We start from the raw sequence: 27,291 nt of genomic DNA on the forward strand, positions 1-27,291 counted from the left end.
GGTCGGGCGAGAAGATGCAAGGAGCCTGATTACTTCTTCTTCTGTAACTGGTTCAAAGGCAGAGAGTGAACTAGATGCAGTGGGGGAGGGAGGACAGTGCATGGTATGAAGAGATTGGGAGATGATTTCCTGTCGAATGTGGTCAATTTTTTCTTTGAAGTAATTGGCCAGATCGTCAGCGCGGAGATCCGTGGTTGGGGCCTGCTCTCTTGGGTTGAGTAGGGACTGGAAAGTGTCAAAGAGACGTTTAGGGTTATTTGACAGTGAGGTGATGAGGGTGTTGAAATAGGTTTGTTTGGAGAGGTGAAGGGCAGAGTTGTATGTTTTAAGAATGAACTCATAATGGATGAAATCTTTGAAGGTTATGGGCGTCCGTGTTTATCTACTTAACCTGGCAGGTATACTAATTGACCATGATGATGCGGCCATGTGTATATAATCAGCATATTATTATTATTATTATTTATTATTATAGCGCCATTTATTCCATGGCGCTTTACATGTGAGGAGGGGTATACATAATAAAAACAAGTGCAATAATCTTAAACAATACAAGTCACGACTGGTACAGGAGGAGAGAGGACCCTGCCCGCGAGGGCTCTCAATCTACAAGGGATGGGTGAGGATACAATAGGTGAGGGTAGAGCTGGTCGTGCAGTGGTTTGGTCGATCGGTGGTTACTGCAGGCTGTAGGCTTGCCGGAAGAGGTAGGTCTTCAGGTTCTTTTTGAAGGTTTCGATGGTAGGTGAGAGTCTGATATGTTGTGGTAGAGGGTTCCAGAGTAGGGGTGATGCGCGAGAGAAATCTTGTATGCGAGTGTGTGAAGAGGAGATAACAGGTGAGTAGAGAAGGAGATCTTGTGAGGATCGGAGGTTGCGTGCAGGAAAGTACCGGGAGACGAGCATATAAAGCCATGGTCCTCATAAACCATGCCACTCAACCAGATTTCAACATACGGGAAATTGCAAAGCTCAGTCACATATCATCCCCGGCGATCTGAGCAGTATAGTTTCTGTGTTATGGGTTAAGTCGTAAAAAATCATATTAGGGGATTCAATGAAGTAGTCTGGTTCCTGGCCCGATTGTCTCAACTATATGGAATTCCCAATGATTAAAGCATTTGTGGTGATGAATATATGCCTAATTGGCCTTTACCAAGTGGCATCCTCCGGGAATACCTGCGTCAGGTTGACCTAATACTTTCTCTATCCCGATTAGAAATCCTGAGGCATTGAAACAATTTATAGCAGGTAAAAAAATAATCTTCTTTTCTGCTCTACATTTCCAGTTTATTGAGCCGTACTCATCATTCCTTACCTATGAAATCTTCAGATGCATGTTACATATCTGTCATCAGGCAGATACAAGGAAATGGGAATTATCACTCGTGTTCAGACAGGGCTTGTGAAATCCTAATACAAATGTGTGTTCCTGGGCGATTGGGAATCTTATTCCGATTCTTATTTGCCTTGTGCGCCATGCTGGGCTTTGCATTATGTGTAGCATAATGAGTTCTGTGTATATTATTCCGTTAGCTCTTTTAGGTGAAAGTCTTTTTTCTTGCTTGGTGTACTGCATATATAACGACAGTACACTTACAGCGTAGAGGAATAATATGGCGCCAAGCTAAGCACCCCTTTGTTTCTTGTATATGAAACTGTCAAGTAAGTAATGGTAAAATACCCAGTGCCCACAGTTATAGTTATACGCAGTCTATCAGGTTTGGCATATTTTAAGCTTCCTGTAGGCTCAGTACACATTGCATATATTGGATAATGGTAAAATTACGTATTCATCAAATATACAGTAGATAGGGTTGCTTTTACAGCCCAATGTCAAATTGGGGGTTTAAATCGGCATTATTTAAAAAAGAAAAACCCTGTATGGAATTGTGTAGCAGACTGCGCTTCTCTAAACGGTGTGCTGCTAGAAAAGGGAAAAAGTTTACAGCGGCATTCTTTTTTTCTTGGGCCTCCAAGGGCTACAGTGGTTTGTGAACTTTTTCCATATAGCCATTAAGATAAACTAAGGGAGATAATATTTAATACTGCCGCTGATTGGCTGCAACAGTCACATGACACAACCAATAACGAGCAGCAGCGACATGGGAACTGCACTATGCAGGATGGGAGTACTGAGTAATTTTATATACAGTAATATGGGGCAGTGAAGTGATTAATCAGGAATTGTCCAGTAGGGGATTAACCCTTTAAGAATGAGTTGTTCAGAATTGGAGAGCCCCTTTCATTCTGGATTGCACATAGACTTTAATTGTCCAGGCATTCCTTACTTTACTCTGCACTGACATTCTAAAACATCAAAGCAGAGTAAGCAGTTTGCAGGAGATTGTGTAGCCAGTTGTCAGACACAGCCAGACTCCCTACAGAGCAGGCAAGGAGAATTTTACTCTCTCTGATCGCTATATACACAGCACTTAAAGGGAATCTGTCAGTATGCTGAACCCTCCTGAGCCATCTATATGGGTATCTACAGTGGCTTGTGAATGTATTCACCCCCTCTCTTGGCTTTTTACCTATTTTGTTACATAACAACTTGTGTTTTAAATATTTTTGTAATACGATTTGTGTGTGATGCATCAGCACTAAATAGCAAAAATTCACCACATACTGTAATAGAATGATTTGCAACCATCTGTGGAATTTTATTTTGGAGAATGAAAAAAAAAAAAAAAAGTGCCAGGTTACAAAAATTAGTCCAAAGCCCAGTAAAGTAGAGACACCCAACGTTTCAACCCTCCCAGGTCTTAATCATGGGGTTTACTGGGGTTCAAAAGGAATGGGAGCCAGGGTTAGGGAATAGCCATATATAAACTTCCATGCGGCTAGTGGTAGGCTGTAAATAAATGGTAATCTTAGGAGGATATGAAATGTACTAGGTAATGATAGTAGGTCACAGGTAACCTTAAGAGGCTTTGAATGGAGGCCCGGTAGAATCCTGTGCAGTAGAAAGCATTGCTTTTTGTATGGGATATATTTTCCGTATCTGGTAAGATATATGTATTGTTTCGTACTTATAGTCAGAATAGTGCCAATCATTGGTGGCCAATGGTGGTAATGGTGTCCTGAGGCTGTAGAACCGTCCTGGATATGCTTGCCAGCCAGAGTGGTTTAAGGTGAAGCATGTAGATGTTTTGGAGTGGCCTAGTCCAATTGTGGTCAGACTTGAAGATTGCTGTTCACCAGAGGAAATCATCTAACTGGAAGGAGCTTGAGCAGTTTTGCCTTGAGGAATGGACAGAAATCCCAGTGGTAAGATGTGGAAAGCTCATAGAGACTTATCCAAAGCGACTTGTAATTGTCACAAAAATAGGCTCTACAAAGTACTGACTTTATGGGGACAAATAGCTATGCACACTGAAGTTATTTTGTTCTATTTGTTCTTTACGTCACAATAAAAACAAACACACTGTTCCCAGTTGTAGACATGTTCTTTACATGAACTGATGCAAACCCTAAAAAAACAGTGAAATGCCAGGTTGTGAGGTAACAAAACACAAACAATGCCAAGGGGGTGAATACTTTTCATTACAGGTGCAATCGGCAATAAACCATAATTAAGTCTCCATATGGAATTCATATGGGCACAAATCACGTATTCTTGCAGATTATTCCGTGCACCTTTTCAGTAGCGTGTGAACAGGGCTGCAGAAATCCCATTCACATGGATTGTGGATTGTTTTCAGTTTTCCACATGTAAACCTCTTAAGGAATCTATTGAGCACTTGCTCATTTTTGTAACATTAGTTTCTTTCAGAATTTCGATTTTGGACAGAAAAATGGACACAAATCATTAGTAGCAGCGAAGCTGATGAGCTATAAACAAATCTCAACCGCACGCTGCCGAAATTGCCTAGCAGTGCGGATTTTCTCCATCGCAGCATGTCAATTTATGTTACGGTTATGTTGCCGATTTTCATTTAGGAAAGCAAACTTTCCAACAAACCCCAGTCCTTGGATCATTTTCTATGGACTACAGACAAATCCTCCAACCCAGAATTGAAAAAATAGAGCGCTTTACATAATAATAATAATAACACAGGTCAACAAAAAAAAAAAAATTTTCTGGTGTCCAAAATATTTTAATGAATTTGGGGTATTTTTGGGGTGCTGATTCTGAATATGCTATCAGTTTTGCCAGATTGGCTCAAGTTTTTGAGATTTTTGGTATCTTATTTATAGCACTTGTTGGTAAATGCGACGCATCATCTCATTAATTTCTTTGGATTAGTACTTGAACTGAGCAGTTCTCAATATAGTTTTGTGTTAATTAGTGTTCTAAAAGTTTGTTCATAGCTTGATTTTTGCACTAACTTTATGTTGTTGTCTGTTTTCCAGTGAAAAGCATGAACTCATCAAGAAGAAGTTGTCTTAACGATCCAGACTCATTCTGTTACATTTGTGGTGAATACACACTGCCAAAACATAGAAGAAACATAACAGACTTCGTAAAAAAAGTGTATTTTGCCTATTTTGGGGTTATGCTTGGGGACCAAGACAAGTTTTGGGCACCACACATAGTGTGCAAAGCATGTATCGAATTATTACGAAAATGGAGCAAAGGACAAAGAAAAAGCTTCAAATTTGGTGTTCCAATGGTGTGGAGAGAGCCAAAAAATCATCATGATGACTGTTATTTCTGTGCAGTGCAAGTGCAAGGATTCAATAAGCATAAGAAACGAAAATGGGAGTAACATGGAATCTGCAAGAAGGCCTGTCCCTCATTGTGAAGATGTGCCTGTACCTGTGTTTACCATAAATAACAGTCATCATGATGATTTTTTGGCTCTCTCCACACCATTGGAACACCAAATTTGAAGCTTTTTCTTTGTCCTTTGCTCCATTTTCGTAATAATTCGATACATGCTTTGCACACTATGTGTGGTGCCCAAAACTTGTCTTGGTCCCCAAGCATAACCCCAAAATAGGCAAAATACACTTTTTTTACGAAGTCTGTTATGTTTCTTCTATGTTTTGGCAGTGTGTATTCACCACAAATGTAACAGAATGAGTCTGGATCGTTAAGACAACTTCTTCTTGATGAGTTCATGCTTTTCACTGGAAAACAGACAACAACATAAAGTTAGTGCAAAAATCAAGCTATGAACAAACTTTTAGAACACTAATTAACACAAAACTATATTGAGAACTGCTCAGTTCAAGTACTAATCCAAAGAAATTAATGAGATGATGCGTCGCATTTACCAACAAGTGCTATAAATAAGATACCAAAAATCTCAAAAACTTGAGACAATCTGGCAAAACTGATGACATATTCAGAATCAGCACCCCAAAAATACCCTAAATTCGATGAAATATCTTTGGCACCAAAAATGCTGTTGACCAGTGTAATAATAATAATAATAATCTAAAAATACTATAGTCCCCTCACCTGGTGTTCCCTCGGTAAGGCTTCTTGATTCCGGATTCGCTGTACGCCGGACCTCCAGAGAACAGTAGGGCACCAGGCTCGGGCTACCATGGAAGCATCAATGGATGTAAGAATTGTGTTTTTCTACACAATGTGCAGCTGCATATTTGCACAATTTAGTGCAGATTTCCCTGCAGCTTTCTCTACATTTATTGCAGACATTTTCCACTGCGAACATACCCTACTAATGATTTGCTGCATGTTGAAGCACAGACCCCTATGTGGCCACCACCGTAGGCCGTATGCTCATTACGGTATTACCACGCATCTCTCTATGGTATGAAATCTCCCTGATTAATAAGGCTGGATCACATTTAGCATAGGAAACACATCATTTTGCTATGTAATCTGAGAGCAGCATGATGTAGAGACAGAGACCATGATTCCAACAATCTGTCACTTACTGGGCCACTTAGTGTATTTTTTTTTTTTAAATCACTGTTTTATGAGCAGATTATCACTAGAGGACTAGTAAACCTGCTGCTATGTACTTCTCCATATTCATGATCTCTGTGTGATTCAGCCCCCACAACTGATTGGAAGCTTCCTGCCTATGCACAGTGTGCACAGAAAGCTGTCAATCAGTGGAATGGGTGAGAGTATACAGAGCTCAGCATTCAGAGAACTGCTAGATAGAACCATGTTAATCAAAACTGCAGCAGGCAGCCCAGTAAGTGATACATCACTAGAATCAGTGTCTTGGCCCCTACATTACCACTCTAAATGACGTGATGTATTAGCCACATTAGATGCTTCACCAAGGGATGTGTATGGTTGTAGAAAGTGGAATCGGCCATATCTGCATATATAACTACACAGTTACCCAGTGTACAGTGGAAAGTACTGCATCCCCCAAATGTAAATTCTTTGGCATGAGTAATTTCCCTTAATGAATTGATATGGTCTTGTCACCTTGCTCACTGTTTTCTATTCTTGTAGGTTTCAGATGATGGCCGGTACGTAATATTGTCTATCCGAGAAGGCTGTGATCCAGTCAACCGCCTCTGGTATTGTGACTTACACAAGCAACCAAATGGTATTACTGGTGAGTAAGGTTCATCCAGAAACGTTTTTTAGATATTTTTATATCTGAAAAAAAGAAGCATAAGATAAATGTATAGTAGCTGTAAAGTAGTATTGTCCATAACCCTAAAGGTTTCACTGTAAACACTGAAATCCGGGTAATGTTTGTTGCCAGAGTACATTTATATAAGCGACTAGATATTCCAAGTGAAGGGCGACACCAGAGAGTCTAGCGGAACGTGGCTGCCAAGCCCATGGGTCGTGCTGATTTGCTGCACAATTTTGGTAATTGGTCATGCGACCTTTCGCCACCACATTTGGCCGTGGCTTGTTCTTGTGAAGTCAGCTGCACTGTTTGGACTTAAAGGGAATCTGTCAGCAGGTTTTAGCTACCACAGCTCTGAGCAGCATGGTGTTGGGGAAGTTTAATAAGCGTCAATTACAAAACCATTTACATCCACCTTTTCTGCTTGGTTAAAGGTATTCTTTATGGTGGCACAACCCCTTTAAACACTGGTGGCTTAAAGCTCTTCAGAACATTTGCTTAAAGAGAACCTGTCATGCTACCCCAACAACAGGCAACATAAATTAGCACTTACCTGCATATGTTATTCTCCGAAGCACTCGTTTCCCCACACCACTCCGGGTGACGGACAGATCACTCCCATGTAGGTACTTGGCCTTAGCGAGACATTGATCAATCAACTACAGTGGCAAAAGGGATTGCTCTAGTTATTGCTATGTCTCTCCCTATGTATGCACATGGGAGACAACTGTCAATCAACTATGGCGGTGTAGGAAGACGCCGTCCAGGGATGGACCTGGACTAGTCATGTTTTTGACTTTGGTCTCTTTTAAATCTACATTTGCTGTGGGAAACCAAGCGTGTCAGAGAAAAATGGACCTAGTTGCAGTCAAGCAGCCAGATTTCTGCTGCTCTTCGTTAGGGAAGCCTGAATCCAGCGACCGGTTCCCTTTAAGACATTCAGGCTTTCACTAAGACCCTCAGTGTACTTTTAGTGAAAATGATCGTTTTACTATGCTTTTAGATGTAAGCACAAACTTAGTTTTGCAACATCTTCTTCCTAATTTACTACCAGGAGGTCAGCCATGATACCAATTTAGTGGTGCTACAGCCTCATCTTCTCTATTCTTTTACACTCCTGCTTTCATGGAATATTGCAAATCCATAGATGTTTTGTTTCTGTTCTGTTTGGCTAATATATCCAGGGTAATTTAGTGGACTGCCTGTTTTATTCCTGGCCCGTATTACATTAAATGAAATGTGCAGTTCTGCCATTAAATAAAGCCAATATCTTTTAATTCTAAATTAGAACTGTGAACTTCCATGTTGATATTCATCCTAAAGCCATGTTCACATGAGTCAATGTTTTTTAGAAAATCTGCAGCAGACATGAGCAATAGGATCTCTGAGTTCTACCACGGAGGTGTCTTATTGTAATTTAGAAAAGCTGATACTTTTATACTTGCCTTTTAGTGAGGAATCCACTGCCATAATCCGCATGCTGTGGATTTTAAAATCTTTGGCATATTCCTGATCTCCAGCCATTTTCTGACGCTTGGCATTAGATACACTGTTCTTAAGATGTCTGTATTTAGTTGCCATTTCCTGGGTGACTAGAGAACTTGGGGAACATGTACTCGTTGAGAGAGTTTGCATTTGCCATTAAACCATTTCCTTTGGTACGGTCCTATCTTACCAAAACGGTAATTGAAATTCATTAAAGGAGAAAATTGGATCCCAGGCCTTAAGATAACGTTACATTATGAATTTTTCACTTAATAAGTGCCTTGGGAAGAGATTATTGGGTTTGAGTTGGTTTCTTTTATTCACTGAAAACCAATTGAAATCATGAAAAAATACACAAAACCACCATGAATTATTCACTCAGAATCCATTACAAAGTAACATTCATTAATATTAAAATGTAAAATATGTGGAATGTAATGCACATTTGCTGAGTTAAATGGTAAGAATTCTTGAGGATTTGCTGGCTCCTAATTCATATAGCACATGTAATTATAGTTTAATTTTTTATACATTTTTACTGAAATATGTTTATTGTTCAATATACGACTAAGTGTGAACACTGAAAACAAAGTGCCCCGTGCGAGAATTGTGCATGGATCCCCTTTACAACTAAAGTGCACTTATCAGGCATATTACAAAACCACAGCACACACTTTCGACACATCACAAAAGCATAGCACCCACATAAGACACGTCATACAAGCACATTTTACACTAAATACTTTGCACAACGCACACAAGACGCTTCACACGCACATCGCAGACATGAGACACGTCACCAAGCAAAGTGCACTCCTGAGACACGTCACACAAGCAGAGCGCACTCCTGAGACACGTCACACAAGCAGAGCACACTCCTGAGACACGTCACACAAGCAGAGCACACTCCTGAGATGTCACACAAGTAGAAAACACTCCTGAGACACGTCACACAAGCAGAGCACACTCCTGAGATGTCACACAAGTAGAGCGCACTCCTGAGACACGTCACACAAGCAGAGCTCACTCCTGAGATGTCACACAAGTAGAGCGCACTCCTGAGACACGTCACACAAGTAAAGCACACTCCTGAGATGTGTCACACAAGCAGAGCACACTCCCGAGACACGTCACACAAGCAGAGCACACTCCTGAGACGCGTCACACAAGTAGAGCGCACTCCTGAGACACGCCACACAAGTAGAGCGCACTCCTGAGATGTCACACAAGCAGAGCACACTCCTGAGACGCGTCACACAAGTAGAGGGCACTCCTGAGATGTCACACAAGCAGAGCACACTCCTGAGACGCGTCACACAAGTAGAGCACACTCCTGAGATGTCACACAAGTAGAGCACACTCCTGAGATGTGTAACACAAGAGGAGCACACTCCTGAGATGTCACACAAGCAGAGCACACTCCTGAGATGTCACACAAGAGGAGCACACTCCTGAGATGTCACACAAGCAGAGCACACTCCTGAGATGCGTCACACAAGCAGAGCACACTCCTGAGATGTCACACAAGCAGAGCACACTCCTGAGATGTCACACAAGCAGAACACACTCCTGAGATGTCACACAAGCAGAACTCACTCCTGAGATGTCACACAAGCAGAGCACACTCCTGAGACGCGTCACACAAGCAGAGCACACTCCTGAGATGTGTCACACAAGTAGAGCGCACTCCTGAGATGTGTCACACAAGCAGAGCACGTACATGACACATGTCATGCAAGCACAGGGCACACTTGAGCCTCATCATACAAGCACATGGCACTTTGGAGATACATCACACAAGCACAGGGCACAAATCATACTCTTCACACAGACTGTGGAGACCTGTGTGTCATAACCAGTGCCTTACCCCTCCCTCCAATCCCGTAATGAAAACACAGACCGTCCTAGGTGGGTTGAACAGGTCGGTCACAGTTTATTAATTACATAAGCCTAGAAAGGCAATGACATTTCGTAACGGGCGGCTCGCGCCGAGCTCCTGTCCATGATCGACAGGCGAGTTGGCCCAATGAGCGGTCACGAACCTTTGCCCTCCTCCGCTTCTTCCACTGTGACTTAGTAAAGTTAACATTGGTTAGTTATACATACACACAAAAGCTTCCAGTTGTCCGCCGGGGGAAAGAGAAAGATACTGGCCCGGACACCTGGATTTAACCCCTGTAGGTGTGGCCGTAGGAACCTTCCCCTTTAAGAACCATTGGCTGGTGTGAGGGGGGAACCGGGCACTAACAGTATTTTGTTGGCATCTGTGTTATGGGCTCCACAGTCAGAGGCACGCTCCTTATGCAGTACCGTTCCTACCAATCATGGGTCACACCTCAGACACCCCACACAATCATAAGACACACATCAGTTGAGTCACAAAACTACAGTGCACTCTTCAGATAAACACAGGACATATTGTTGACACTTGCATCACCACAGGACATTCTCACTGATCAATACACAACCTACGTTAAACACTTTGCAGCAAACTAGGTCAATCATGCAGGTATAAACACTTAACACATCCAGTGCTGACCTCCTTCCAAGCCAATTCTGGCAGATGGAAAACTCCACCTCTGGTAGTTAAGCTCTGCCATCTTATTGTGCTAAGCCTCGCTTCCATTCAGACTGAACTGTAAACCTACATGAGATTTGGACTGCCAAAGGGTCCCCTCTCTTAAGTAATACAATATACAACAAAAGCATGTTGAACATGTCATACATGCACAGCACACACATCAGTCACATCATAAAAACACAGTGCATATTTCTGCCTTGTCACACATGAGACATGTCACCTAACACGTTGCACAAGCACAGCGCGCACATCTAAGTCTGCCTTCACACTAGCGTCGGTACGGGCCCGTCGCAGTGCGTCGGGCCGACGTACCGACGCATGCTGTGAAATAAATGCCTGACGTGGGCAGCAGAAGCAGTTTTACAACGCTTCCGCTGCCCCATTGCAAGGTCCGGGGAGGAGGGGGCGGAGTTTCGGATGCGCATGCGCGGTTGAAAATGGCGGACTCGACGCACAAAAAACGTTACATGTAACTTTTTTTGTGGCAGCGGTCCGCCAAAACACGACGCAACCGTCGCTCGACGGTTGCGACGTGTGGCAATACGTCGCAATGCATCGGTAGTGTTAGTCTATGGGGGAAAAACGCATCCTGCAGACAGCTTTGCAGGATGCGTTTTTCCTCAAGAACGACGCTAGTGTGAAAGTAGCCTAACACGTCGCACAAGCACGGTGCACACATCTGACACGCTGCACAAGCACAGTGCACACATCTGACACGCTGCACAAGCACAGTGCACACATCTGACACGCTGCACAAGCACAGTGAACACATCTGACACATTGCACAAGCACAGCGCACACATTTTGACACGTCGTACAAGCACAGCGCACACATGACACGTACAAGCACAGCTCGCACATCTGACATGTACAAGCACAGTGCACACATCTGACACGTACAAGCACAGTGCACACATCTGACACATTGCACAAGCACAGCACACACATTTTGACACGTCGTACAAGCACAGCGCACACATCTGACAAGTACAAGCACAGCGCACTCATCTGACACGTACAAGCACAGTGCACACATCTGACACTTTGCACAGGCACAGCACACACATTTTGACACGTCGTATAAGCATAGCACACGTGACAAAAGTTGCACAAGCACAGCAGACACATTAAAAATACACCGTGCACAGTCAGAAACATGAGAAAGACATCACATCAGCATTTCATGCAACAGCTCCTCCCTCAAATGGCCGTGAGCAAGGCCCCGGATAGTCTCCACTGTATATACAAAAGCTGAAATAAAAACATCTCTATAAATGCATGACTTTTGGATATGGGATGGACCCCACTCCCATCTTAAACCCATCATAACTACTGTAAACCTAGGTACTAAAATAAATACACAAAACACATTATTTTGGTTGTCAAAATGGCCACAGCTTTTATTCAAATCACCGGATTAAATAATCACAGTGGGAGTCAGGTGGAGTGCTAGTACATTGGGATTCACAAGTACTGCGATATCCCCAGCTGTCTGTCCTGGTGCTGTATGTCAGACAGCCATAAAGGGGCGGCACGCACTGGCTTGCCATTCAAGCAGAGCCAGTAAACTTTCAGGGCACCAATGACCCAATTATCCTCACTCCTGTGCTTAACCACTGTGCCCGCCCCGATTGATGTTACCATTACAACGTCCTTGAGACTGGCCACCAAAGCCGAGCCTGCTCACCACCATGAGGTTTTACATCCTCTATTAGTTAAAATGAGTCCACCTTAACTTGTCTGCAACTTCCACCTGACTCCTAAACCGCAAAGCCATGACGGGTTATAAATTCCAAGTCTCATTTGCCACTTTTCTTTTTTTTTTTTTAAACAATTAAATCATTTTTGTAAACTTAAAAACTAGAAGTCCCTGCAAAAGCATTAATGGGACTAAACTTGGCAAACCTCCGACTCACAAAGAATGATCCTACAGCGCTCAGGAGAGGAAGAATCCCCTGTGGAGGAAACCTCCAGGGAACCATGGCTTAAGGATTGCCCTTCCCTTGGGTTTAGAAGGTTACCACAAATAATAATTTTTTATAGCCAATATACAATTGAACCTGGTACAAGATATACAGTGACAAATTCAAAAATAAAATAAAGCATCTATCATTATACAAGCAATAATTAAAAAGTTTAAGGACAGAGATTATAAACAGGGCGGGAAAGCGGGTAATGTTTCCTCCTGTCGATCCTGTAAGGCTACTTTCACACTAGCATCGTGCACTGCACGTCGCTATGCGTTGTTTTGGAGAAAAAACGCATCCTGCAAAAGTGCTTTCAGGATGCGTTTTTTCTCCATTGACTTGCATTAGCGACGCAATGCGACGCATTGCCACACGTCGCAACCGTCGTGCGACGGTTGCGTCGTGTTGCGTCGGACCGTCGCCACCAAAAAACGTTGCTTGTAACGTTTTTTGGTGCGTCGTTCCCATCTTTTCCGACCGCGCATGCGCAGCCGGAACTCCGCCCCGCCTCCCCGCACCTCACAATGGGGCAGCGGATGCGTTGAAATACAGCATCCGTTGCCCCCGTTGTGCGGCGCTTGCACAGTATGATTCGGTGCGCTGCAACGTCGCATTGTGACGTGCAGTGCACGACGCTAATGTGAAAGTAGCCTTAGAGAAAGAGGGAGAGCCAGAGTTGCCTCCCCTATATAAGCCCCACCCTCCTCACAGTAATACACCAGGCACAAACATCTAAACTCCTTCAACACTCTTGTTTAAAATCTACACCGCAATACAAACAAAAGCTGCAGGAGTTCTCGGTCCACCCATCCCCAAGCCATGTCCACCTCCGTCTAGTCTCCAGTGGTTTCTAATTGAGTGTCCTGGTTAGATACTTCCTATTCATTAGCTATACATCCTACCATGTAGCACCATTAACCTACCCAGAGTGCGGACCACATTGCTATCATAGTTTTTATGCATGACGCCTAGTACAGGAAGAACATCCCAAGCTCCTGTAGATGTTGTCCTCGGTTGACTTCCTATCAGCACTAAACATGATGTGGGCGGTGACCGCTACTGAATCTGTGTTGTTCCCAGTTTATCATTGTCATGCTACAGCAAAATTCTTGCTTATCTGACGTGCCAGCAGCAATCAGCACCTGCACAACCTGACTTAAGATGTGTTTTCTTGTTCAGAAATTCAGTTTTACGCTTTATAGTCTTTTCTTTATCGATTTGGAGTTCCAGTTTTCATTTTCTTTTTGGCTATAATACTGATTTATGAGAACGAGCACTTGCTGGATAACTCCATTTTAATGACCTCTTTCAGCTGCTGGAACACTATTAATGGCCAGTATTCAATTCTGCTGTGTCAGCAGGGCAGGAAAAGAAAGAAGGAAGACATTAGCCTCCACAAACAACTTGCTAATGCTATTGTAATTTTGACCTTTACATTGCTTTAATATACCATTAATGTTTGTTAATCCTCTACATTGATCGTTATGTGGCTTCTCTCGAAATTGAATCTACCCATTTCTTTAGCATTATGCAGTTCAGTTGCCATTTCCTTTGTTTATTAGGTTTCTATTTTTTTCAGTCTTTATTTGTGAAATTTAGAAAGCCTAGTTTTAGAAAGAAATGTTTTATCCAATTTCAATCTTGATATTGCAGTTATTTTATCTGTTTTCTTTATAGTCCTATGAAATATTTTTCTGAATTTTTATTGAACAGAAATAAGTGGAATCAAAATTTGCTTGTATGTGTTGGCAAAGTGTTTTTCTTACATAGCTCTACATTGCATGATTCTAAAAAAAAATGTATAGAAAGCCCAAACATTAACTGGCTTGAATGTCAATCTCACAGTCAAGGAGTTAAAAATCTATAGTTCTTAATGTTAGAATAAAATTCCTTTTATTATAGGTACATATTAAAGGTAAAATGGATGCAGCACAGCTTCATAGTTCACAATTGAGCAATAGCTTACAGTGTGTTTATCTGCAGATTGAGTTGTGACTCGCTGAAAGCTAATGTTAGTGGTAAATGATCTTATATGCTAATTTTTCAAATAAAAAAAATGGTTTTAAGAGAACTTTTTTTTTACTCCTATTTCAACACCCTGTGGTTACCTTTGAGGGTGTTGGGGTATTGGTCAACTTCATTAAAATTGCAAGTGGTTGTAATTGTACAGTTTAGAAATGTAAATGAGGGTCTATATTGGAAAAGAATAAACCATTGATCGTTACTTTTTTTCCATCTCGGGCACACAAAATAACTGCATTGCAGAGATCATGCTGGATTGAAAGTCTGTAAATGACACTCATCAGATATCTCCTAGCTTGCAATTGACGTAATCCAATAACTAGTTTGTTGATGAAAAATAACCTCATACAGTACAGACCAAAAGTTTGGACACACCTTCTCATTTAAAGATTTTTCTGTCTTTTCATAACTATGAAAATTGTAAATTCACACTGAAGGCATCAAAACTATGAATTAACACATGTGGAATTATATACTTATCAAAAAAGTGTGAAAAAACTGAAAATATGTCTTATATTCTAGGTTCTTCTAAGTAGCCACCTTTTGCTTTGATGACTGCTTTGCGCACACTTGGCATTCTCTTGATGAGCTTCAAGAGGTAGTCACCTGAAATGGTTTTCTCTTCACAGGTGTGCCCTGTCAGGTTTAATAAGTGGGATTTCTTGCCTTATAAATGGGGTTGGGACCATCAGTAGTGTTGTGCAGAAGTCTGGTGGATACACAGCTGATAGTCCTACTGAATATACTGTTAGAATTTGTATTATGGCAAGAAAAAAGCAGCTAAGTAAAGAAAAATGAGTGGCCATCATTACTTTAAGAAATGAAGGTCAGTCAGTCCCAAAAATTGGGAAGACTTTGAAAGTGTCCCCAAGTTCAGTTGCAAAAACCATCAAGCGCTACAAAGAAATTGGCTGACATGAGGGCCGCCCCAGGAAAGGAAGACCAAGAGTCACCTCTGCTTCTGAGGATAAGTTTATCCGAGTCACCAGCCTCAGAAATCGCAGGTTAACAGTAGCTCAGATTGGAGACCAGGTCAATGCCACACAGAGTTCTAGCAGCAGACACATCTCTATAACAACTGTTAAGAGGAGACTTTGTGCAGCAGGCCTTCACGGTAAAATAGCTGCTAGGAAACCACTGCCAAGGACAGGCAACAAGCAGAAGAGACTTGAGATTGGGCTAAAGAACACAAGGAATGGACATTAGACCAGTGGAAATCTGTGCTTTGGTCTGATGAGTCCAAATTTGAGATCTTTGGTTCCAACCACCGTGTCTTTGTGCCACCCAGAAAAGGTGAACGGATGGACTCTACACCGTGAAGCATGGAGGAGAAGGTGTGATGGTGTGGCCGGGTGCTTTGCTGGTGACACTGTTGGGGATTTATTCAAAATTGAAGGCATACTGAACCAGCATGGCTACCACAGCATCTTGCAGCGGCATGTTATTCCATCCGGTTTGCGTTTAGTTGGATCATCATTTATTTTTCAACAGGACAATGACCCTAAACACACCTCCAGGCTGTGCAAGGGCTACTTGACCAAGAAGGAGTGTGATGGGGTGCTACGCCAGTTGACCTTGCCTCTGCACTCACCAGACCTGAACCCAATCGAGATGGTTTGGGGTGAGCTGGACCGCAGAGTGAAGGCAAAAGGGCCAACAAGTGCTAAGCATCTCTGGGAACTCCTTCAAAATTGCTGAAAGACCATTTCCGGTGACTACCTCTTGAAGCTCATCAAGAGAATGCCAAGAGTGTGCAAAGCAGTCATCAAAGCAAAAGGTGGCTACTTTGAAGAACCTAGAATATAAGACATGTTTTCAGTTGTTTCACACTTTTTTGTTAAGTATATAATTCCACATGTGTTAATTCATAGTTTTGATGCCTTCAGTGTAAATGTACAATTTTCATAGTCGTGAAAACGCAGACAAATCTTTAAAATACAGAAAAATCTTTAAATGAGGTGTGTCCAAACTTTTGGTCTGTACTGTACACAGTGGGTACGGAAAGGATTCATACCTCTTTAAATGTTTCACTTTGTTTCATTGCAGCCATTTGGTAAATTCAAAAAAGTTCATTTTTTTCTCATTAATGTACACTCTGCACCCCAGCTTGACTGAAAAAAAAACAGAAATATAGAAATTTTTGCAAATTTATTAAAAAAAGAAAAACTGTGAACTATCACATGGTCATAAGTATTCAGACCCTTTGCTCAGTATTGAGTAGAAGCATCCTTTTGAGCTAGCACAGCCATGAGTCTTCTTGGGAATGGTGCAATAAGTTTTTCTCACCTGGATTTGGGGATCCTCTGCCATTCTTCCTTGCAGATCCTCTCCAGTTCCATCATGTTGGATGGTGAACTTTGGTGGACAGCCATTTTCAGATCTATCCACAGATGCTCAATTGCGTTTAGGTCAGGGCTCTGGCTGGGCCTGTCAACAATGGTCACAGAGTTGTTCTGAAGCTACTCCTTTGTTATTTTAGCTGTGTGCTTAGGGTCATTGTCTTGTTGGAAGGTGACTCTTAGGCCAAGTCTGAGGTCCAGAGCACTCTGGAAGAGGTTGTCATCCAGGAAATCTCTGTACTTGGCCGCATTCATGTTTTCTTCAATTGCAACTAGTCGTCCTGTCCCTGCAGCTGAAAAACACCCTCATAGCATGATGCAGCCACCACCATGTTTCACTGTTGGGATTGTATTGGGTAGGTGATGAGCAGTGCCTGGTTTTCTTCACACATACCACTTAGAATTATCACCAAAAAGGTCTATATTCGTCTCATCAGACCAGAGAATCTTATTTATCATAGTCTGGGAGTCCTTCATATGTTTTTAGCAAACTCTATGCAGGCTTTCATATGTCTTTGAGGAGAGGCTACCGTCAGACCAATCTGCCATAGAGGCCTGTCTGGTGCAGTGATAGCTGACTTTGTGGAACTTTTTCCCTTCTCCCTACTATATCTCTGGAGCTCAGCCACAGTGATCTTGGGGTTCTTTACCTCTCTCACCAAGGCTCTTCTCCCACGATTGCTCAGTTTGGCTAGACGGCCAGGCCTAGGAAGACTTCTGGTGGTCCCAAACTTCTTCCATTTAAGGATTATGGAGGCCATTGTGCTCTTGGGAACCTTGAATACTGCAGAAATTCTTTTGTAACCTTGGCCAGATCTGTACCTTGCCACAATTCTGTCTCTGAGCTCCTTTGCCAGTTCCTTTGACCTCATGATTCTCATTTGGTCTGACATGCACTGTGAGCTCTGAGGTCTTAGGCTGCATTCACACGTCAGTTTTTGCCATCAGTCACAGTCCGGCGAACTCTGAAAAAAATGGATCTGGCAAAAGTTGCCGCCGGATCCGTTTTTTTTCTCATAGACTTGTATTAGCAACGGATTGCGACGCATAGTCTCATGTTTCATCCGTTTTTTGCCAGATCCGTCGAAAATTGGTTTTCCAGCGGCTGGAAAATACGGACATAGTAACTTTTTTTGTGCACCATCTCAAGGAGGATCACAAGGAAATGGACAGCATGTGACTTAAATACTAGTGTCTGAGCAAAGGGTCTGAATACTTATGACCATGTGATATTTACCGTAAGTTTTTTTTTTAATAAATTTGCAAAAAATTTCCACATTTGTTTTTTTTTTTTTTAATCAAGATAGGGTGCAGAGCATACATTAATGAGAAAAAAAAAAACTTTTGGAATTTTGTATATACCGTTTAAAGATCTATACAAATTTCTCTTATTCAGATATTTTTGTTTTCATCTTATTTCTTTGTAACTGGGGCTGGTATATTCGCTCCCATTACAATAAAAATGCAGCCTACTTGGCTGTACAGCAGAACTATCTGGGTCTCCTATGACCCAATAGCTCCTGTTTTTTCCCTATACATATAAAACTAAAAAAAAGACAAAATGAGCATATACTCTATATAGCATGTCAATAGTAATAGTTCGTGCAAATAACATAGGGTACTTGGTTAACACTAATTTGAGCAAAAAGCGTAATGCTGTTTAATCACTGCTGTTCCATCACGGGGACTAGGGAAACAACGCTGTTCAATCTCTGCTTTTCCATCATGGAGACTAGGGAAACAACGCTGTTTAATCTCTGCTGTTCCATCACGGGGACTAGGGAAACAATGCAGTTTAATCACTGCTGTTCCAGCAGGAGGACTAGGTAAACAGTGCTGTTTAATCTCTGCTTTTCCAGCATGGGGACTAGGGAAACAATGCTGTTTAATCTCTGCTGTTCCAGCAGGAGAACTGGGGAAATACGTCTGGAACATTGGGGATTTATATAGAATACATATTTTTTGTATTGTTGGGCATGCACACTTTTTTGTAGACCTTGGTAAATAATCATTAGTTGACCTATCACCAACAGTCATTATCTGATTTATTTCATAGTTACAATTCATAAGTTTTACCTGTTCTGTTCTTTGGTTTGCGACAGAAAAAAAGATTAGTATACATAATGGTAAAATGTTGTTGCAATACATTTAATAAAGTAACTGTGTTAGCAGCACTACTGGGAATTTTACACATACTGCAAAAGAGTAGCGGGAAGATCACACAGAGCCCACTGCTGCCACCAAAGTGTCAGAAGGACACAGCTGGGAAATCACACTGATCTCTCGGCTGGTACCAATTTGTCAGCAACAAACCCTCCACAGTAACAAAAGGAACCAGCTGACACCACCAATCTTGTATATAGGCCAGTTGGACACCCGTTACAGATAGTGTATGGCTTCAGGGGTGCAGTTCAAAGAGCAAAAGGAACAAAACTTTTACATTTTATATAGTTAATCCAAAAAGTAGGCAGTGTTTATAAAAAAAAAATATGCAAAGCTGTTACAAAATGGGAATATTACAGTAGATACAATTACATAAAATTAAAAGGAATAACAAAAGTACTACACCTGTTTCACAGAAATGGCACGAATCGTATTGGAGGGAAGCTGTCCTTTTTATGGAAGCGGTACAGCACCACAGAACACTATGTCTTCCAGGACTGACCATGATAAAAATTCAAACCTCGGATTTTATTAGCTAAAAACCACATGTTTATATACATCTCCACAGTGAGATCATATGGAAGCTGGTCATGGGATGTGGCTAGGGTCCCAAAAATTAAGAGATCTTCAACTTTCTGGATATCTTTGCCATTGGAGGTCAAAAGTGGGAGATATTAATGTCATATTTTCTCTTCGCCACGACAGCACCCACTGAGAGAGGGGATCCGCCCCTAGGAACAGGAAACCCTACGGAGAGATAAAAGGGGCGGTCCCCCTCGCTCCCACAGTTTGGTTTCCTGTTCCTATGGGAAATCCACGGAGAAGAGGATGCCTAGCCTGGATGCCGCTTGCGCAGTTTACCTGTGAGGACGGCAAGGGCTCCAGAGCTGGAGGCAGCGTCGGGGGTCCTGGTGTCAGCTTCCCCCCTCTGCTGGCAGACGCCGTGAGGCCGGAGCTGGAAAGTGGCTGGCTCACAGGAATTCATCCGGGACGTCTGCGGGGAGTTAGCGCTGTGGTTTGGTGAGCGCTGCGCCGTCCTCGGCAAGCGCTCATACGGCGTGGAGCCCCAGTATGTTCCCCTGGAAGTATAGCAAAAACTTCCGGGGTGATGGAGGAGACGGCGCCCGCGCTGGTGCCGGTGACAGCGCGGGCACATGGAATATGGCCGCGACCCGGAAGTGGTTAGCACTTCCGGGTTCAACAGGAAGAAGATGGCGGCCCCCATGTGAAAAGGACGCCGGCAGTAACGCTCCGGCGTCCAATATGGATTCGGCACAGGACCCTGCGATGTCTTCTATTGAGGCCACCGCAACTACTCCTCGCAGCCATGCCAGCAGCAGCAGCCGCTCCAAGCGGAGCGGATCTTCTAAAAAGAGCAAGCCTCTGCAGTCTCCTCCTCGTCAGCCGGTACCTTCACAGACGCTTCACTGGGGTGAGTGTACATCTACCCTATTAAGCTGATTGCTGTTCCCTCTCCTCTAACACTCTAGGCAAAATGTACTGAAAAAACGAAACACAAACAGTGTGCGATATGTCTTCAGCCCCTTCCGGATAGTTACAAAAAGAAACTTTGTAAACCATGTATTGATTCCACCTTACGGGAGGAGGCCTCGGTTAAATCAGAGGACATTAGAGTGTTGATTAGAGAAGAACTACAAGCCCTGCATAGTTCGGGAAAAGAAACGCGTACTAAGGGGACAAGAGAATATGTTTCACCCATATCTGACCAGTCTTCCGAATTAGAGAATGCAGATTCGGATATTTCCAGAGAATATGTTTCCTCGGATGAGGATCAGGATACGTGCTTCCCCACCGATAGTATAGATAACCTGGTGAAATCCGTCTGTAACACTATGGGCATCGAGGATTCTAAGACCCCTAAAACACAGCAGGACATAATGTTCGCTGGGCTGTCCGAACAGAAAAGACCCTCCTTTCCGGTGATAGCAGCAGTTAAAAATTTAATTAAAAAAGAGTGGGAAAACCAGGGGCAGAAGGGATTACCACCATCTTCAAAGAGACGTTATCCTTTTAATGATGAGGAATTCTCGACTTGGTCAAAAGCCCCAAAAGTAGACGCAGCAGTGGCTTCCACATCCAAAAAATCCCTGCTACCTGTGGAGGATTCAGGTTCACTACAAGATCCTCTGGACCGCAAAGCCGACTCTCTCCTTAAAAGAGCGTGGGAATCTTGTGCGGGAGCCCTAAAACCGGCTGTGTCGGCTACATGCACCGCTAGGTCCATGTTAGTCTGGTTAAGTGACTTGGAAGAAGGACTTAAAAACGGTCTCTCTAGAGACAAGTTGAGAGCCTCAATACCTTTGATTAGGGGTGCTACAGCCTTCCTGGCAGACTCATCTGCTGACTCAATACGTTTGGCGGCCAAGTCGGCGGGGCTGACTAATGCAGCACGTAGGGCCCTGTGGCTTAAGGGTTGGAAAGGCGATCCCCAGACAAAATCCAAATTATGTGGCCTTCCATGTCAGGGTGAGTACCTATTTGGTACTAAGCTCGACGAGATCCTAACTAAAGCAGGAGAGAGGAAAAAGGGCTTCCCTAATAATAATAATTACCTTCCATCTTATAGGAGGGCGTTCCGAAAGCCCGTGTTTAACAAAAGGAAGGATTTCAAGAACCAAGATCGCTGGGCCACTAGAGACACCAGACAGAGAGGAGCCTTTTTTGGGAAGCGCCCTTTCAAAACTGAGGAAAAACCCCGCTAGAACAGATCTGCCTGTCGGAGGTAGATTGTCTTCCTTCTCAGATCAATGGCAGAAAATAACTTCGAATGTTTGGGCAAATAGTATCATCACCTTCGGCCTAAAACTAAAATTCTCCCGAGTCCCGCCGGACTCATTTCTATTGACTTCTTTAAAAACCCAGTTACAACAGGAGGCTTTGGAGCAGGAGGTAATGAATCTTCTAGCCAAAGGAGTTTTGGTGGAAGTTCCATTTCTTCAGCAAAAAAAGGGATTCTATTCCCCTCTATTTTTAATCCCAAAGCCAGATGGATCATTCAGAACCATATTGAACCTTAAAAAATTGAACACCTTCTTACAGAATCAAACCTTTAAAATGGAGTCTATCCGATCCACCATAAAACTGTTGTCTCCCCATTGCTTTATGACGGTACTCGATCTAAAAGATGCGTATTACCATCTGCCAATTTTTATAGAACATCAACAATATCTCCGCGTGGCGGTTGTGTTGAATGGATGTATACGACACTTTCAGTATACAGCAATGCCCTTTGGACTATCAATAGCTCCAAGGGTATTCACTAAGTTAATGTCGGAAGTAATGTCATACCTAAGGGTAAGAGATACCCTCATAATTCCGTACCTTGATGATCTTTTAGTAGTAGGAAGTTCCCCTTCACAATGTCACCAACGATTGTGTGATATGGTTTCGTCCCTGCAAAGGCTAGGATGGTTGGTAAATTGGGAAAAATCTAGACTCCTTCCAACTACTCGACAAACATTCTTGGGAATTATAATAGACTCTATAAGCCAAAAATGTTTCCTACCACAATCCAAGCAATTGACAATAAGAAATAAGGTACAGTCGGTAATAGATAAACCTCTAATATCTTTAAGACAAGGCATGTCCCTCCTTGGCTCCTTCACGTCATGCATCCCAGCAGTACCATGGGCCCAATTTCATTCAAGGTGTTTACAATATGCAATTTTACATGAGGAAATAAAATTACAAGGTCATCTAGACGGTAAAATTTCCCTTTCTGAAGACGTAATTAAATCTCTATCCTGGTGGCTAGAACCAGATCACTTGGTTAGTGGGGTCCCATGGGTAGTTAAACCCTCAAACACAATATTCACGGATGCCAGTCCTAGTGGTTGGGGAGCACATTTGAGAGATCAGGTAGCCCAAGGTCTATGGTCGGTTACGGAGTCAGACGACTCATCTAATATAAGAGAGCTGAAGGCTATACATCACGCTCTATGTGAATTCCTTCCGCAGCTACACGGAACACATACAAGGATTCTGTCAGACAACATGACATCAGTAGCGTATATCAATCATCAAGGAGGAACAAGATCAGGAACACTCATGTCTATAGCCGAAGACATCCTAACTATAGCCGAGGAACATCTACTGTCTCTATCGGCACTACATGTCAGAGGAGTGGACAATTCAAAAGCGGACTTCCTCAGTCGTCATACCCTCCACCAAGGGGAGTGGGTTTTAAATCATCGTATCTTCAAAATGATAACCATGAAATGGGGTTTACCAGAGATAGATCTCTTCGCTACAAGAAACAACAGGCAATTAAAAAGGTTCACTTCAATGTTCCAATCCGACAAACCCGATTTTCTCGATGCTCTCCAGGTGCCATGGACATTTCAGAAAGCGTATGCCTTTCCTCCTCTGATACTTCTACCAACAGTAATCAGGAAGATAAGAGAGGACAAAGCCAATATAATCCTGATTGCCCCATTTTGGCCAAAGAGACCATGGTTCTCCCTGCTCAGAGCTATGTCCATCTCAGATCCGTGGATTCTCCCAGAGGATCAGGATCTTCTCTTCCAGGGACCCTTCAACCACCCTCATGTGAAGGGGCTACGGTTGACAGCCTGGAATTTGAGAGGCAATTGTTGAAACTAAGGGGTTTCTCTGATCAAGTGATTAATACTCTATTATTAAGTAGGAAAAGATCCACTACTTCTATATATGTGAGAGTATGGAGAAAGTTTCTAAGTCTTTATCCATTGGCCTTGTCAAAAGAAATTCCTATTTTTAACATTTTAGAATTTCTCCAGAGAGGACGTGACTTAGGTCTTTCAGTTAATACCTTAAAAGTGCAAGTCTCTGCTATAGGGGCATTGTATAGTCACAATGTAGCGGGTGATAGGTGGATAGCTAGATTTATTTCAGCCTGCCAGAGGTCAGAACCAGTTCAGATTCCCCGCATACCTCCTTGGGATGTTAATCTAGTCCTTGAAGCCTTAACGGGTCACCCATTTGAGCCACTACACTCAGCTCACATTAAACACGTTACTCTCAAAACTGCTCTTCTTGTCGCATTAGTATCGGCGAGAAGGGTAAGTGACATACAGGCACTATCAGTAGATCCTCCCTTTCTGTCGATATTTCCAGATAGAATTGTCCTGAAAACAGACCCTTCCTACCTACCTAAGATGTGTACTAAATTCCATAGATCTCAAGAAATTCTTCTTCCTACTTTTTATGAAAACCCTACAAATCAGGAAGAGGAGAAATACCATACCTTAGATGTGAAAAGGGCTGTAATGACTTACTTAGACAGGACTAGCACCTGGAGGAAGAGCAGGGCTCTTTTTGTTTCCTTCCAGGGTCAGAGAAAAGGAGCTGGTATTACAAAAGGCACCTTATCCCGATGGATTCGGGAGGCGATATACCTGGCCTATTCGTCTAAAGGGGAAGATCCACCTGAGACTGTAAAGGCACATTCCACCCGGGCGATAGCATCATCCTGGGCAGAGCGAGCAGAGGTTCCGATAGAACTCATATGTAAGGCCGCAACCTGGTCGTCTCCTACTACCTTCTATAGTCACTATAGACTAGATCTATCTGCCTCCACTGACTTGTGTTTCGGTAGATCAGTTCTTAACACGATAATCCCCCCCAAATAACTATCTCTGAAAGTCTCTCAGTGGGTGCTGTCGTGGCGAAGAGAAAACACCGGATTACGTACCGGTAATGCTCTTTTATAGAGCCACGACAGCACCCCTTCACTTCCCTCCCTTATATATTAGTTTGCATATGAGCACTATTAAGGGTGATTGGTTCTTGTAAATATACGTGATTAAGTTAAGATGAAATGTTAATATAGAATGACCTAACTAAAACTGTTGGGCGGTTCCTCGCAATCTCTGTAACCCAAACTGTGGGAGCGAGGGGGACCGCCCCTTTTATCTCTCCGTAGGGTTTCCTGTTCCTAGGGGCGGATCCCCTCTCTCAGTGGGTGCTGTCGTGGCTCTATAAAAGAGCATTACCGGTACGTAATCCGGTGTTTCCTATTGTGATTTTAGCTTTCCGTAGTTAGGAAACATGACGTGTATAATGTTAACCATCTGTCAGATTTTAATTTGGGACTGAGACGGAAATCACCCACTGATGTAACGCATCAAGACACTGAAAATATGTCTACCGTATCTATAAGATCTACACCGTCCACACACTCCTCCACAGTGATGTTTGCCACATCCGGGGCAAGAGTTTGCAGCTGAGGAACATCACTAGATTCTCTTCCCTTTTCCCATTTATTTGGCTGGGTACGGCATCCACTACTTCGGCCAATGGAGCTTTGGGGCAGGTCCCAACTTCCCCACTCTTTGACCTGTGACACAGGAGCGGCAGTAGTTGGCATCATTTGTCCCCATTTTGGGAAAATAGAAGTGGTGGGCCTTAATTTGGCTGACATCTCCCCCCCAAGTGTCTGACCAATGAGATCTCTTTTGCAATCCATAGCTACTCCTCCCTAAAATAATATGGCACGACGAGCTGTGATGAGATTCTATTTAGAGGGGAGGATAGAAAAGTTCTGCCTCTAGCTCCTTGTTGCTTTTCCTCCCTTCCCTCTACATAGAATCTTATCAGTTGCCACTGTCATCTGCTATCTAATGGTAATAAACAAAAAAACTGAGCAGCGCATCCAAGCTTGTGTGTACAGGTGCCAGCTAAGGCTAGTTTCACATTAGCGTTTAAATCCGCAGCGTTTAAAACACATCCGCAAGTGGTGGAAAAAACGCATATAAACGCGTACAAACGCTGCGTTTTTTAGACGCATGCGGTATCGCATGTGGTTAAAAAAACGCCGCGTTTGTATGCGTTTATATGCGTTTTTTCCTGCTTTTGCGTTTTTGGTGCTCATGATGAGAAATTTCACAAGAGAAAAATCAAGATAACCAGACACCGCCAATGGGACTACAGAGGGCGTGTATTATGGGATCTCTATATATAGACCCTAGGGCTACTGAAATCTTAACAGTTTGCTACTGTATCCTGTGTCATGATGGATCTTCACATGGAGAGCTTTTATTTCAACCTGGATTTAAGCATCAAGCTGTTTCTTGCCTGTGCTTTTGCTTGTGAGCAAGACAGAAATCGCGAAAGATGGAGAAGGAGACAACGTAGGCATTTTTGGAGGCACCCCATTACGTGAGAGCTGTGGAGCCTATCACACGCTGTATGGCGAGCTTAATGCCAACCCGGAGAAATTCCAGGAATACACAAGGATGTCGCAAGACTCGTTCCGGGATTTGCTTGCTCGTGTCCAAGGAGCCATACGGCGACAGGACACCCAGCTCCGTAGAGCGATTCCACCGGAGGAACGTCTGCTGGTTACATTAAGGTACGTTCCAAATCAAAACCAATGACAGTCCAAATTTTGTGTTTTCTGACATGTATGTTTTGGGTATTTTCCTTTCTTTGTCTAGCGTAACCACACCATAAATAGAATAGATTTTAATGTTTTTTTGGTTTGTTTTTCTTACAGATTTCTGGCAACCGGAGAGAGTTTATCATCCCTCCACTTCCAATACCGGCTTGGAATATCCACCCTGTCCGGAATAGTTGTGGACACTTGCCGGGCTTTGTGGAATGTACTCCGGGATGAGTTTATACCCCTACCCACCCAGGAAATGTGGCTTAAAATTGCGGAAAAATTCTGGAGTGTGTGTGATTTCCCCAACTGTTTAGGAGCGGTGGATGGAAAGCACATTCGCATTATCAAACCAGCCAGAACAGGATCGGAGTACTTCAATTACAAAAAATATTTTTCTGTTGTGCTCATGGCAATAGCTGATGCGGACTGTCGCTTCATCGCCGTGGACATTGGAGCTTTTGGCCATGGCAACGATTCCCAGACTTTCAAGAACTCGGATATGGGCCGCCGTGTGTATGGCTAAAATGTCAATTTCCCCCCGCCACAACCTCTCCCCAACACTCAAGGTCCACCGATGCCATTTGTTATGGTTGGGGATGAGGCCTTTCAGATGTGTGAAAACCTACTGAAGCCCTATTCCAGTCGGGACTTGAACCACACTAGAAGGATCTTTAACTACAGACTGACCAGGGCCCGAAGAACTGTAGAGTGTACCTTTGGCATTCTGGTCGCTAAATGGCGCATTCTTGCATCAGCCATTAATCTAAAAGTGGAAACAGTCGACGAGCTGGTCAAAGCCTGTGTGGTTCTGTACAATTATATAATGGCTAAGG

The 27,291-nt window shown here is 43.0% G+C and overlaps 1 protein-coding gene across 1 annotated transcript in view; it reads left to right on the top strand.

Moving 5' to 3' along the window:
* The window catches only part of PREP (prolyl endopeptidase), a 151,190-nt gene that overhangs the window by 37,991 nt on the left and 85,908 nt on the right, over positions 1-27,291 (top strand). The window contains exon 7 of the mRNA XM_077289641.1: positions 6,388-6,493. Within this exon, the coding sequence (XP_077145756.1) occupies positions 6,388-6,493 (106 nt within the window). The remainder of the gene's footprint in view (positions 1-6,387; positions 6,494-27,291) is intronic.

The sequence above is a fragment of the Ranitomeya variabilis genome, chromosome 2 (genome assembly GCF_051348905.1).
Source record: "Ranitomeya variabilis isolate aRanVar5 chromosome 2, aRanVar5.hap1, whole genome shotgun sequence".
Lineage (NCBI taxonomy): Eukaryota > Metazoa > Chordata > Amphibia > Anura > Dendrobatidae > Ranitomeya > Ranitomeya variabilis.